We start from the raw sequence: 15,193 nt of genomic DNA on the forward strand, positions 1-15,193 counted from the left end.
TCTGCCAGCTGGCGAGGGGTCCCCAGAGTTAGTTGTAGACCTTTGTTTGTTTTGTGCTGCTGTATCAATATGCGACGGATGATCCAGCATCGCACCTGCTCTGCACGCTCTGTTCTGGATGCCAGTGGACTCCTAACTGAAGTTCAGTGTTCTAATCATTGCTGGGCCTCGGTTACCTTAAACTCTGCCTCTCCATCTCCGACTCTCTGGCATCCTGGGAGTCTCTGTTGCCAGGGTGATGGCAGGACATCTTTCTCGTGGGTCCTGCATCTCTGGAACTCCCTCCCACTGGAACCACATTGATGTGTATCACTGTTTCAGAGAGAGTTACTCTTTGCCCAGACTTTCAGCTGATTGAGGGCTGTGAAATTCTGGGCTCTTCGCCAAATGGCCAGAACTACTACTTCTCTCAATCTGAAATCAGTAGACTATTGGGTTTGCGCCTGTCATTTGGAATTGTTAATCACTCGCCATGGAAAAGGGACCCAAACACCATTTGTAACGGGTGCCTTAGAATCGTGTGTGACAATTAACATGTTGTGGCAGCCTCACAACATGATGATGTTTTGAGACATAACACCACACGGCATGAGGAACCCCAAATCTAGACTTGCATGGACCTCCCAAAATCAAGCTGTCCTGGCCTCATTAGGGCCATGCTGTGTCTACATTCGCTGCTCTACTGATGTCTGTAATTAGAATGACAAAAAAGGCATGCGGCAGACATCTCTGGAAATCTCTGGGCATCCTGTGGGTTGGTGGCATCTCCAAGCAAGTTCTGGGCTAAGACTGAGTTATTGACTGGAGGGTGAGTTTTCAGCGGGTAAGGCAGGAAACAATCTGTATGAAGAGGAGCCACTCTGAGAAGCATCTCTTGCTCTCTGCGGGGCTTCTGCTTCCTTGTCTCCTTTAACCTTGGCCACCTGGAAGCTAAGCTTTGATTTGCATCAAAGGGAGAATGCAGCAAGGGCATGTTGCAAAAAGAGGCAATAATTGGCACATTGAATGTGTGCCACAAATTCCTGCTGCTGTGCGGATAAGGTCCTGGCCAGTCCTAGGGCAGACAGCTTGTTAACTCTGAGGAGAGTTGGAAAAAATGTCACCTTGTTCAGCTGTGAGAGTCTAAGATTTTTAAATGGCTCCCGGTTTTGGCATGTACAAGCAGAAGTATTTGTTTTTAGCTCTTGCTTTCCTCCTCCCTTTCTCACTGTGGAGCCTGGAGTTACCTGTGTGGGAAGTGCCTGAACTAGCTCTGAGTGCGAGCTACATTTATTTAGTAGGACAAGCGAGAGAGAACAAAAAGAGCAAAAGCCACTTATGTGCTTTCCCCGAAGCCCCGCTGGGGAATTCTGCCATTGCTTGCTTGCAGGAACCGTGCTCCAAACTCCAGACCCACATCTCCTACCACAGTCTCCTTTGCTTATGGAGTATTTCTTTCTGTTTAAAAAACCATGGAGTCGGTTTAGGACTGGGGAAGAGTGCTAAGCTGACAGGGAGCCGGTGATGGGTAGGAAGAATGGGTGGGGCACACGGGTTACATTCCTGGCTCAGCTACAGATTCCCTGTGGGACCCACGTAATCTTCCCTCCCCTGCCACTGCATGTGCAACTCACATTAATGTTCTTTATTTAAGGCTAGATTATACCTTTGTCTCCTCTGGCTGTGCAGGGGATCAGGCAGCAGCATTGGGGTCTGGGTCTGATTCAGAGCAGAAAAACTGGTCTCCCAATACCACCGACCACAAGCCAGGCTTCAGGGAGCAGGAGGCCACAGTCACTCACACACACACACACACACACTCTCTCTCTCTCTCTCTCTCTGCATTCAGAGCTCCAGGAAGTTATTTCATACGCACATACACACACAGGCAGGCTCTTCCTGGAACTGCACACTTGGACACTGCCCTGTCTCATGAAGACACGGTGGCATGGATTTAAGCATGGGCTGTACAAGCTTGCTCAGAACCAGGGGTACATACTCACAGTGCTAGTCAGTGCCAGGCAGGGCCGCCAGGGGGGAGGGGAAGTGGGACAATTTGCCCCAGGCCCTGCAGGGGCCCCCACAAGAATATAGTATTCTATAGTATTGCAACTTTTTTTTATCGAAGGGGCCCCCGAAATTGCTTTGCACTGTGCTCCCTGAATCCTCTGGGCAGCCCTGGTGCCAGAGTCCAGGCCACCCTATCTTCACTTCCATTTCCAGCTAGGATCGCTAGATTGAAGCTCGTGTGTGTATGCCTACCTGAGCTGCAGTCACAGCTCAGACAGCAGAGTAGACATACCTTAGAGTAAGTTCTTGGGGTGAAACCCTAACCCTAGTGAAGTTGGTGGGAGTTGTGCTGTTAACTTCAATGGGGCCAGGAGTTCACCCTCAAACAGGCCCTTATCCAGCACCAAAGACCTGATCCAAAGCCCACTGAAGTCAATGGAGGGACTCCTGTTGACCTCAGCAGGCACTGGATCAGACCCAGCGGAGTGCCAACTAGACACTTTAAAAACAAATATGAAGACAGAGGGAGCTTGTGTTCAAGTGTCATCAGATGTCACCATTTCTTAAAGTGGCATTACACCCTGGTTGGGCCAAAGTACATATTAGGTGTGTAAATTTAATATGTTCCTATTTAAAACTTCCTTATAAATGGATCTTTTCTGTTCCCAATGAAAAGGTCACGCATTAGCCCAGTGCCCAATAGCCTCCGTTATTTCCGTTAGGAAGTGTTCTTTGCAACCAACAGTCCATTTTAAACGAGAGCTTAGCTTCTATAGACAATATTGTGACCATTCCTCAGAAAATGGCTGCATGAGTCACTGTTTAAAATGATTGATAAAGGGAAACGACTCCTTTCTTGCAAGCACTTTTCTTCATAAACGATCTTATGCATGCAGCTCAGGTGTTCACATACTATATTATTAACGACAATGACTCTGCTCTGGCCAAAATTGGCACAAACCTGATGCATTGACAGATTACAACTGAAGGTCTGGGTTCCCTAGTGCTGTTGATCAAATCGGTATTGTGTTCCTGATGCCAGCTACCCATAAATAGTTGCTGCTTGATCCACTGTATTCTCACCCAAGTTCAACAGTGTAAAAGCACAGAAGTAAGTTGTCTCAAGGATTTGTCCTAAGAGGAGAAAATTCATGAGCTGGGGATATGGAAAATACAGATTTAACCACTTCCTCGATGACATGTGGACAATTCAACTTAGAGACTTGAGCCCAGATTTTTCTAGCATGACTGAGGGAAACCCTACAGCTGGGAAGTAAAATGAATTAATTTAACATACATAACTGGGAAAATGTTTTCAGTCAACCACTTGGAGGCTGACATTAAAGGAAAGGCGATGTCATTAGTTGCATTTTAAATAACTAAAAAAATGGTGAGGGAACGTGTCTAGTAGTTAAAACAGGGAGTCAGAACTCCCACCTCCAACAGTGACTCACTGCATGGCCCTGGGCAAGTCACATAAACTTGTCTCAGTTCTTCCCTCTGGGAGGGGCAGAACAATTAGGTAAGTAAAGAAATGTAAGTCCCTTGGATGAAAGTTGCTAAATAAGGACAGAGTACAAGTGGTGTTATATAAATACATATTTGCAATATCAAGCCATGATCCTGCAATGTGTAGCAGAGTCACTGGGGCTCAGCATGGGCTGTAGGATGCACGTCACATAGGACTGAGGTCTTAGTGTATCTATAGGAGGTGGGCTGTGTGTATTTATATGCATGATAAATGAATTACCAGAGCCTTGTCACTGCTTGTCAGCATGGGTTTGAGTGTCTCTGAGTGGGAGCAGCCATTTTACCCATCTCTCATCAGACTGGACCCAGAGCTGGAGTGTAGGTTAAGATGTAGGTAATGCTTATCACTGGGGGAATTCCTAGGAACTGCAGGACACTTTCTGAGTTATTACTTAATTAACTGCACAATAAAAGATTAGAACTTGTCCACTTGGAAAGCCTCTTTCTCGTGTGCTCCCATGGTGATCTGTGTTTCCTGTGATGTCAGATGCGTGTCAAGGTGGTGGCTTCCTGGCTGATTGTTAATTGTTGCTTTGTTATATTTCAGACACATTTTGAGTGATTTACTTATCAATAAAGCCAGTGCTGAGTAAAGCCTCTTTCACGTCCCACTGGAGCTTTCTTTTACCCAGGGGCACCAGAGACATCAAGCGAGTGTGCCCAGGGTTTTAAGACTCAGTGCTGTTTCCAAGGATGGCTAACAAAAAGTTGCTCACTGCAGCCTCACAGCCAGGGTGCAGAATAACCCAGTTTTCCTTCTCTTGCTAATTTGCAGGAAGGCGCTGCCTGCATGAGAGCAAAGAGAGCGCCTCAGAACTTCCTAACGGTTCGCAAGATCTCAGTGTCCCGGATGCACTCCTTGCCCAACGACAGCTACATGTTCCGCCCCGTGATGCCAGCCAAGGCCCCATTCCCTCTCCATGAGGTGGAGTTGGAGACCTATCCCTGCAAATCACAAAGAGGTACCACGGGGAGGGGATGCATTCTCTGTGCTCCTTGCTCCTACTCATGTTGTATTTGCTAGGAACTGGGAGGGTGTCAGGCAAACTATGCAAGGAACCAGAATCAGTTCATGTGGTGGTGTGATAGGAAGCTGAATAATGCAATCAGTACAGAATAAATCCTTCTTAACGTCATTTCCTACTAAATTTACTTTATTTTATGCTACGTCTAGAATTTTCAGGGTGCTGTAGGACTTTGTATTTAAAATGCATAACTGCCTTGTTGAAGTTATCTGGAGGAAGCTGGAAGTTTACGTGTCTAGATAGGGGACCAATGGGCACCAGAGAGGTTGCAGGGTGCAGATTGTTTGTCATGGAATAGCATATTATCTGTGTGTTTCTTCTAATATGATCAGCAGTGAAATAGTTAACAAGGGTGCTGTTTGTATTGCCATTATCAGTTTTCAGAGTCAACACAATATTGAGATGAATGAGGCAGTTCCTACCTCTCAAACCTATACTTCCAGACTGTCTGTAGACTCAGGAAGCTGGCACTCCACTAGATTACATTTAGGTCAGGTTAGGAAGGTTTTTGTTATAAACAGGGCTGGCTCCAGGCACCAGCCAAGCAAGCTCCTGCTTGGGGCAGCAGATTCCAAGGGGCGGCATTCCCACAGGTTGTTTTTTTTCCCCCTTTGCCGCTCTGGACCGCCCCGCAGGTTTGTTCCCCCCCTCGCTGCCCCACAGGTTTGTCGACCCTCCTTCGCCGCTCCGGACTGCCCTGCAGGTTTGTTCCCACCTCCCCTTCGTCGCTCCAGACCGCCTTGCAGGTTTGTTCCCCTGCCCCCTTCGCCGCTCCGGAACACCCTGCAGGTTTGTTCCCCCCCCCCTCGCCATCCCACAGCTTTGTCCCCCCCCTCGCCACTCCAGACCACCTCGCAGGTTTGTTCCCCCCCCTTCACTGCTCTGGAACACCTTGCAGGTTTGTCCCCCCCCCGCCACTCTGGACCACCCTGCAGGTTTGTTCTCCCCCCTTTCACTGCTCTGGAACACCTTGCAGGTTTGTCCCCCCCCCGCCACTCTGGACCACCCCGCAGGTTTGTTTTCCCCCCCTTCATCACCCTTCAGGTTTGTCCTCCCACTTCGCCGCTCTGGACTGCCCCGCAGGTTTGTTCCCCCCCTCCTTCGTCGCCTTGCAGGTTTGTCCCCCCCCCCACTTCGCCGCTCCGGACTGCCCCACAGGTTTGTTCCCCCCCTCCTTCGTCGCCTTGCAGGTTTGTCCCCCCACTTCGCCGCTCCGGACTGCCCCGCAGGTTTGTTCCCCCCCTCCTTCGTCGCCTTGCAGGTTTGTCCCCCCACTTCGCCGCTCCGGACTGCCCCGCAGGTTTGTTTCCCCCCCCCTTCACCACCCCGCAGGTTTGTCCCCCCGACTTCGCCGCTCTGGACTGCCCCGCAGGTTTGTTCCCTCCCCCTTCGCCACCCCGCAGGTTTGTCCCCCCCACTTCACCGCTCTGGACTGCCCCGCAGGTTTGTTCCCCCCCTCCTTCGCCGCCTTGCAGGTTTGTCCCCCCACTTTGCCGCTCTGGACTGCCCCACAGGTTTGTTCCCCCCCTTCATCACTTCAGACCGCTCCACAGGTTTGCCTCCCCCATTCACCACCCCGCAGGTTTGTTCCCCCCTCCCTTCGCCGCCCTGCAGGTTTGTCCCCCCCCTTCACTGCTCCGGACCGCCCCACAGGTTTGTTTCCCCCCCCTTCACCACCCCGCAGGTTTGTTCCCCGCCTCCTTCGCTGCCCCACAGGTTTGTTCCCCCCCTCTGCCACCCTGCAGGTTTGTTCCCTCCCCACTTCGCCGCTCCAGACTGCCCCGCAGGTGGTTTTCTTTTTGTTTTTTTGTTTGGTTGGTTTTGCACTTGGGGCGGCAAAAGAGCCAGAGCCGGCCCTGGTTATAAAGGCTAGAAACCATTTCCCCCCCCCCAGGAAATACTGAGATTCCGTAGCACAGCTCTGTGATGAGAAGTTGTTTGTGTGGTAGATTCTGTGGGATCAGAAGCTACACAGGGGTTCTGACAACACATTGAGACACCCACATCCAAATATTTTTGCCCTCAGATTCCATTTTCTCCCCAGTTATTCCTTGTCCTGCAGGTTGGTTTAAAGGGGGAATGGGAATGAGAAAGAACGTCTATCTCCCCAAAAACATGTGCATCTTGAATTATTGCTTTTTGGCTCCCAAGAACTGATCCAGACTGGCTTCCTCTGATGCAACAGTATTTTAATGCAAGAACGACATGGACAGATGGGTGGTGGGATTACCTGGTGGGGCTGGCCAGGACTAGCCGATCTGTTCTGATTTCTCCAGGTAAAGTAACTCTCCGTTTGTTAAAAAGCTCTGGATACAGCTCAATGTTCCCTGCTCAGTATCTATGGTTGTTCCACCTGCCCTGGAAAGGGAAATGCAAGAGCTTTGCTAAGCAAAGTGAGTGGTTGTTGGATTTCGCTGCCGACTGACTGAGGCTGACTCGGCAATCTCCGACGCTGATGTGAACGAGGAAAAATTCCGCTGGTGTCAGTGAAAAACTGGCGTGAGGGGAGAATCTGGTCCACTATTTTGTAACCTTTTCCAGCTGGATTCCTCAGCAAATCACAAGAAATATCCCTACGCCTCACAGAGGGACTATTTTCCCTCCTCCAGTGACTGAATCCTACCAGTGTCCCCTCATGCTGTGCTGATCAGCCTACTGGGGGCATACGAAGGGATTAGTGTTTGTTTCATGCATTTTCGTGGTCTTAGGAAGCCAGTTATCAGACCAGAATCAGCGAGAATTGCTCTTCTTCTAGTGGTTTGGTTACTAGATGGGGAAAATGCCATGAAGTGGCCAGATCATGTGTTCTTTTGGCCCCATAAACGGCTCCCTGACTCATTAAAAAAGCAAATGAAAAACACACAGATGCTGAGCGATTTTGATTTTATTCAGCTTTCCAGAATACCACAATTTAGGGCTTTCTTGGCCTCTCCTCTAGGAGAGCGAGTTGGGAAAATTTCCGTCAGACGGCTAGTCCAAGAAAAGATGGTAGGGGAGGGGGAATGTTGTGAAAATGTTCGCTGTGTTTATTTGGTTTTCCCACCAGCTTCAAAAGCTCTGCCATAACGCTTGCCTAAGAATGGAAAGATTGGTAATAGGGCGTCGGCCATCTCGTTGGAAAGGTGTTAGTGGCCAAGGTGCATCCCGAGTGGGTATTTATGGTCCCTGTCCAAGAGGACTATATTCCTCTTGGATAGGGACCATAAATTAGCAAGTGCAAACCAAAATTGAAGGGTGTTGGCAAAGTTTTGTGGGATCCCAGGACGGGTCTAGCCAGAGGGGCTATGAGTCAGGACTTTCTTGCAGTTACAGAGCTGTGGAGGAGCGAAGGACTGTCATGGGAACGCCTGCCACATTCCAGAGCTGAGGAGCGCAAACAGAGCTATGCCTGGTTCTTTCAGTCCCTCTGATGATGAATAAAATTCATTAAAATATTCCGTGCATATTCTGGGAAAAGGTCCAACCCCCCACAAACAAAAGTGTCCAAAAAGCCTATTTTTCTCAACGCAATCAGCTAGCCGAGAGGCAACTGCAGACTGTCTAAATGGGTCTTGTCACAGGTCCAAGTTCACTGACCTCTGGGTAAGATCCCCTAGTGTGATGGATACTGTGTTTGTATGTGGAGCAGCGATGTAAAAACAGACATTGGCGCGTGCGCTAATGAGGAACAGTAAATCCTACTGCCAAAAAGCAGGCGATTCTTAAAACAAACTAGGAAACTCTGGTAAAGCAGCAGAAGTTGGGAGGAGAAGGTTGCTTTGCAGAATGAGCTGGAGAAGGAGGAACTGTGAGTGGGAAACTAATGACTCGAGGTTGATACCTGAGATTAGAGGGTCGCTTTTCAGAGGGAGTAGGTGCAGACAGAGAGAATATCTGCACATTCATCAAGGCTACGGAGCCAGGGCTCAGCAGTCTCTGTGCTGTTGATATCATAGAGTTTTAGTCCAGAAGGGACCACCTGTCAGATCATCTAGTTCAGGGGTAGCCATCCTGAGCCTGAGAAGGAGCCAGAATTTACCAATATGCATTGCCAAAGAGCCACAGTAATACGTCAGCAGCCCCCACCAGCTCCCCCCACCACCACCACCACTTCCAGCACCTCCCACCCACCTGCAGCCCCACCAATCAACGCCTCCCCCTCCCCTCCCCGCACCTCCTGATCAGCTGTTTGGTGGTGTGCAGGAGGCTCTGGCGGGGGCGGGGCAGGAAGCGAGGGCACGGCAGGCTCAGGGGAGGGGTGGGAAGGGGTGGAGTGGGGGCAGGGCCTGTGGCAGAGCCAGGGATTGAGCAGTGAGCACCGCCCGGCACATTGGAAAGTTGGCACCTGTAGTTCCAGCCCCAGAGTCGGTGCCTATAGAAGGAGCCGCATATTAACTTCTGAAGAGCCACACGTGGCTGCCGAGCCACAGGTTGGCCACCCCGATCTAGTTTGACCTCCTGTATATCATAGGCCACTAAACATCACCAAGCCAACCACTGATTTAGACCAAAATGTTACAGCCCTCAGGAGACTAAACTATTGTGTGTCACAGGCGGAGAACAGGACGGACCGATGCCTGAATCCCCTGCAACGGTAGCAAATTGGTTAAGTGTGACCGGGATCAGCCAAGCAGAATCTTCTGCATCAGTAACCATAGCAATAGATCATGTTTTGAGCTTATGTAACTGTTAGCTGAGGATATCAAAGCTCTTCACTTACATTGGGTCTAAAGTCAATGGCGAAACTCTCATTGACTTCGCTAGGCACTGGATGGGACCATGAATTAAGCCCCCCTCTGGGCATTTAAGTGATGGTGTCTCCAATTTACAGATGGTTAAGGGGCTATAAGCAAGTCGTTGGCAGCCCAAGGAATAGAGCCCAGGTGCCCTGACTTACAGTATCCTGATCGAACTGCTAGTCTCCATCTGATCCAAATTCTGAAACTAAGCCGGTTCCCTGTTCAGATCTAGCCCACAGCCACAGGGGGAGGTTGCAAGTATGGAGCTTCAGACCCACTCTCCCTCTCCCTCCCAAATAAGCCCCTAGCACATGAAATGAAGAAGAGTCTCTGCTACCAGTTTAGGGCCTAGGACACCCCAGCTGAGCAGTATGCAATAGAGGGCAGGCCCACACATGAGACAGTTATCATTGGAAAAACCATATACATTTAGACTGGGGTCCTGGTCCGTCACTAGGGCTTCTACACGCTACAGTAATACAAATAATAAACAATAATCACAAGCTTATCACAGGCCCACCTAGGAGACATGTTTATCCAGCTGTGTTCTACAATTGCACTACACAAGTAGGGTTATCTAGTGGTTAGAGCAGAATGGGAGTCAGGACTCCGAGGCTCTACTCCGACTCTGCCCGTGAGATATTGTGTGGCTAGATTTGGCTTGTCACTGAATTAACTTGTGTTTCCTTACCCCACATCTGTGTGCTTTGAAATCCTTGGAGCCTGGTTGTGCAGCGAACGCTCTCACAAACCCACACATTACAACTCTTGTCCGGCAGCCGTGGCTAGTGTTCTCTCTCCTTCTGTAGGGTCTGTCACCTCCATCCGTTCCCAGCCCGTGGAAACATGCTCCTCTCTGAGAATCCCAAGGGAGTCACTTCAGGTGACTGCTGTATCTTCTCGCCACGACAGCTGTGACACATGGAAGATCCTTCATCCACAGTCCACATTGCGATCTCCCAGCCTCAACAGGCTGCTGTGTAGACAGGTAGGAGGCGATGAACTCTCCTCTCCCATCAGACTTTTTCCGTCCTCCCTCCCCTTCATCATCTCTCTGGCTCTCTCTTCTTTTGAGTGATAGCGTTGTAAAACAAGAACAAATGGAGTTTTCCAAAGGCTGCAAGCAGACCAGGATAGGACAGAGTAGCTATTTGAGCACAATATAATCCTGGCGACATTTCCTATCAGTTTGGATGCCTTAATGATTTTGTATTTTTCAAGTCAATTTCCAGTCTCGGTGCCCTGAGTATGTCAGATTCAGTACATACAGACAGATTCCAGTTTCAGATTGGCCATGTCGGAGAGGCTGGGATGAATGGGCATTTGAGGAACGTGCTTCCATGTTGTCCAAAGCTTCTGTTAACCCCCCATTAGTCAAAATAATTACGGAGGTTGTTTGTTGAGCCATCTCCAGGCCTCAGATGCACACTGATAGTTCTAGCCGAAGTCACGTACCTGTGGTCCGCACTCTGAGAGCAGAGCTTGCAGTGACTGATTTAGAGCAGAATGTTTCTAATTCAGGTGCCGTATGGCTAAATACACTTGGGTGACATAAAGTCATTCAGCTGGTTTCCCATTTTGCATGCAAGAGGCGTAATGGGCTCACTCTGACAATGATTGGGATTGTATTAGTCAAAGCTGCTGGTGTTTTTACTCGAGGCATTGCCTTTCAGTATTTGCTAATGGTGGTGCCATAAAAGACTACTGACTCTGTATAAGAACATAAGAACGGCCCCACTGTGTCAAACCAATGATCCAGCTAGCCCAGTATCCTGTCTTCCAATAGTAACCAGTGCCAGGTGCTTCAGAGCAAATGAACAGAACAGGGCAATTGTCGAGAGAACCATCTCCTGTTGTCCAGTCCCAGCTTTTGGCAGTTGGAAGTTTAGGGACATTCAGAGGATGGGGTTGCATCCCTCACCCTCTTGGCTATAGCCACTGATGGACCTATCCTCCATGAACTTATCTAATTCTTTTTTGAACCCAGTTAGACTTTTGGCCTTCACAACATCCACTGGCAACGAGTTCCACAAGTTGATTGTGTGTTGTGTGAAGAAGTAATATTACCCATATTAGAACAGAGACCTATGTTCCATCTGGTTTGGTACCTTAGCTCTGACAGTGGCCAAGCGCAGATGCTTCAAACCCAAGCTATGTAACTTGCATAATGTACCAAATAGTGCAATATTGTCCTCTGAAGAGAAATTCCTTCCTGACCCCCAGCTGACTCTGGTGCCTGTAGCATGAGTTGATAGTGTGTATTGGTATAGGACTTCATGCTGATTTACAGATAAAACAGGAAGGCTTAGAAGGCCTGGGAAGATCAGAGGCCTGCACATACAGGCAAGGCTGGAATATATCTGAGATATGACCTACCCACCGTGGGTCTGTCTGTTAGCCCGTTGTTACCACCTTATACCAAATGATCCTCCACTAATGATAATTAGTCAGTGTGGCAGCTGCGGTGATGTTACCAGTCCTGAAACTCACTGGGCACAGGTTGATTCTGTCACATGCCACGTCCACGGCTAAAAGCGCGTCCTGTTAGCGCCCCTGAGAGACCTTTGTGCTCTTGTCCCATCTGTCTCTGCTTACATTGCAGGAGGCCATTAGAACAGATTCCTTGGATGGACAGAATACAGATTCCAAGGACAGTCTGCAAGCTGAATCCAGCGAGAGCCTGCAGGCAAAGAAGCAGTCCCAGAGCAGCTTAGGTCCAGCTTTGCTCCATCCGAGCCCACTCTCCCAGCCGGGCACTCCCCCACATTCCCCGACGTCATCCTCACACCATCGACGCTCGAGCGTTCGTACCCGCAAGCACACTTACAGCCAGCACAGTATTCCGAGCAGGCCTTCCAGTCAAAACAGCAACCCAGCCAGCCCCGAGAACTCTCTGTTTGAATCCTCAGACCTGGCTGACGAAGAAGTCAGCCACATAAACAGCTCGGTGAAAGATTGGCAAGAGCAGCCAGAAATCAGGACCCGCTCGGTCTCTCCTTTCATCTCCCCATCTTCATCTCTAGTCCCCCTCAAGAACTGTAGCACAGCCAGCCTGGCCGGGAGCAACGACAGAGAGAGAGACTTGAAGAAGTTTTACAGTGTTGATACTAGAGGGTTCCTGGACAAGCCCAACTGGACAGACGACCAAAGAAGGCACTCCATCGAGATCTGCCCTTCCGTTGACAATGAAGATGGTAGCTTGGAACAGCCTGCGGAAGGGAAACAAAGGTCTCCTGTCCACGTTCAGTCTGAGTCGGAGTATATCCATGGGGCTCGAAGGAAGAAGAAGATGAGCCCACCTTGTATTTCTATAGATCCTCCTATGGAGGATGAAAGCAGCGCGGCTTCACGTACCAAAGCCTCTGAGAACAGCATGCTGAGGAGAAGGACCCCGTCTTGCGAATCCACCGCGTACAGGGACTCCTTGGACCTGGTCGACAATCAGCCCGGGGAGCAGGCCTCTAAAGCAGAACGGCGGGTCCAGCCCACGTGTCGAGGGGAGCACCTGACAATCCCAAACTTCTCCTTCGAGCAGTCTGACCCCAGCTCCTCGAGCAGCCTCTCGGATCTCCTTTCAGACAGCGGCCAGGGCACTCCCTCCAACGTGGTGTCCGGGGACTCCCGGCCAGACATTGCAGCACTAGAACTGAAAAAGCTGGATCACTTAAAAACTCAGTGCAACAACCCTGAGAAAAACAAAGAGCTTCTAGGCGTTACTAAGAGCCCCATAAGGCGGCACGGACTGGTCCCTATGACTGTTGCAACAGGTGAAGACATAGACGAACCAGTATAGCTTTGTAGGGGCGGGAGAGGGAAGTCTCAAGGGCTTGACACCGATATGGTTTTGAAACAGCACCCCTGTGCGGAAGGGACTGCAAAGCCACATGTTCGTGGCTGATTTTTCCCCCCCAGTCACTTGTTCCTAAGCGCTGTTGGGGGATGGGTTTGCAAAAAGTAATACGGAAATGACACAAGGTGCAGGGCGGGGGAGGGGGATATGCAAACGTGTTTCTTTTCTAAAGGGAAGATGGAGTTGCTTTTTTTTTTTCCCCAGGTGGCCTCAATCACATTGATTTGGGTTCGGGCTGTGTTCGTTTGTTTTGTTTTTGTTTTTTAAACGTTCTCAACTTTTAAACCGGCACCATTTATTGTGCGGAGACGCCGCAGTATGCAGACGTGCCCAGGAGACGAGAGCTGTACATTGTCTGTCTACTGGCAGTGATATAAATAGAAATAATGTATTTGTGAGATACAAAAGCTACAAAAAACCCACAAAAAAAATACCCACAAAAAACTCTCTCTTCATAATGCACATATTTTTATAGGGAAGCGATACTGTTTTTTGCATTACGTCCGACTCCCCAAACAGGAGGTGTTTTCTTGGGTTTTATGTGGAAGTAGTTATTAAGGCTGGTTTTTTCCCCAAATGTTTCTCTTCTTTCTTTGCTTTCATTCTTCTTTTTTCTCCTTCCTCTTTTCTCCCTCCACAATCATCCTGCTGGCTTCTATTCACAGCTGATGCTTTTTTGAAGTCTCTCTTTCTTTCCATTTATTTTACTTTGGTACTTTAGAGGATGTCCTCTCTAAAGAAAAAAAAATAACCAAATCACTACTGAATTGTAGCCAGTGCAATAATAAGTTATTCATTCTTGTCTGTACAAACTGTCCTTTTTATTTTTAATTTTATTTTTTTGCTTTTACTGAATTCAGGTTAAATGTTGCAATAATCTGAACTAATGTGCACAAGCAAAGCTTCTGGAGTTTAAAAAAGAAAAGGGAAAAAAAGAAATTTACAGAGAGATAAAGGAAAAAAGAAAACAAATAAATAGTAAATTATTTAAGAAATGTATTTTGTTTACTGCAGTCAAAGTAAATTATTGATACAGTATGTAAAGATTTTAAGAGTTGTCTTAGATGATGTTCTTTGTAAACATTTAAGATAATGATTTGTTTTCTTCATAGCGTGATGCCTTTGAAAAGAAGGTGAGATCAGTAATTGTATCATTTGCACTCTTTGTGTTCCTTTTCCCTACACACACACACAGAGCCACACAAGCCCACTAGCACTCTCAATCCATGTGGAAAGGCCTCTTTTCACTAGCAGCATAGGATCAACATGAAGCCACTAGCAGAATTAAAGTCATTTATTAACACCTCCAACTTGTATTTTTATTTTTCCTTTTTAAATCTTCTTTCCTCCCCCACTCTCCATCCCACCCCCCTTTCTCCATGCGACGGCTCCGCCAATGGAAAGTTGCTGCTGCTGCTTAATGAAACAATAAACCACACAAACACCATGCTAGGGTGCGGGGTAAAATCGAGCGCCAGGCGGCTGCGACGGTGACAGCAGCAGCAAAATAATAATTCTCTCTTTTTTTTTCCGTTCCATGCCTCCTCATATTTATGCATTCACGTATATCTTCTGTTATTTATGCATTCATTACTCAGAAAAAATGTATCTTGTTTCACATGTATTAAACTGTATAAACTGGACGCGTGGCTTGACTTTCTGCTACACGGTCAGAATTAGCTGTTCTGCCAAATCCGGACATTTGCCAGTCCTGCAGCCCTCACTCCAGTGAGTAGTCCTGTTGACCTCCTTATCAATGAGGATTGTGGGACAGTGGTGGCTGAAGACACAGCTGCCCCCCTGCTTGTGTCCGGATCCCCATCATGCTGGTTTCCAAATTTTTGCCAGCACAACCCCATTTGGATGAAGTATTTCCTGGGGACCCCAGACTGCATGAAGAATGCTGTTTGGAAGAACAAAATGGCATCCTTGTCTAGTGACTTCGCAGGCACCCTATGTGCAAGGTCACGCTGTGCGACGCAAAATGGCATCCTTGTCTAGTGACTTCGCATGCACCCTACGTGCAAGGTCACGCTGTGCGACGCAAAATGGCATCCTTGTCTAGTGACCTCGCATGCACC

At 48.6% G+C, this 15,193-nt stretch overlaps 1 protein-coding gene across 3 annotated transcripts in view; it reads left to right on the top strand.

The window, feature by feature from the left end:
- CACNA1H (calcium voltage-gated channel subunit alpha1 H) overlaps positions 1–14,706 on the top strand; it is a 199,371-nt gene extending 184,665 nt beyond the window's left edge. For all 3 annotated transcript variants that reach the window (XM_050967253.1, XM_050967254.1, XM_050967252.1), the window contains 3 exons: positions 4,295–4,481; positions 10,072–10,250; positions 11,865–14,706. In XM_050967253.1, coding sequence (XP_050823210.1) covers positions 4,295–4,481; positions 10,072–10,250; positions 11,865–13,055 — 1,557 coding nt within the window. In that variant the 3' untranslated portion in view covers positions 13,056–14,706. The remainder of the gene's footprint in view (positions 1–4,294; positions 4,482–10,071; positions 10,251–11,864) is intronic.
- The last annotated feature ends 487 nt before the right edge of the window (positions 14,707–15,193 follow it).

The sequence above is a fragment of the Gopherus flavomarginatus genome, chromosome 9 (assembly GCF_025201925.1).
Source record: "Gopherus flavomarginatus isolate rGopFla2 chromosome 9, rGopFla2.mat.asm, whole genome shotgun sequence".
Taxonomy (NCBI): domain Eukaryota; kingdom Metazoa; phylum Chordata; order Testudines; family Testudinidae; genus Gopherus; species Gopherus flavomarginatus.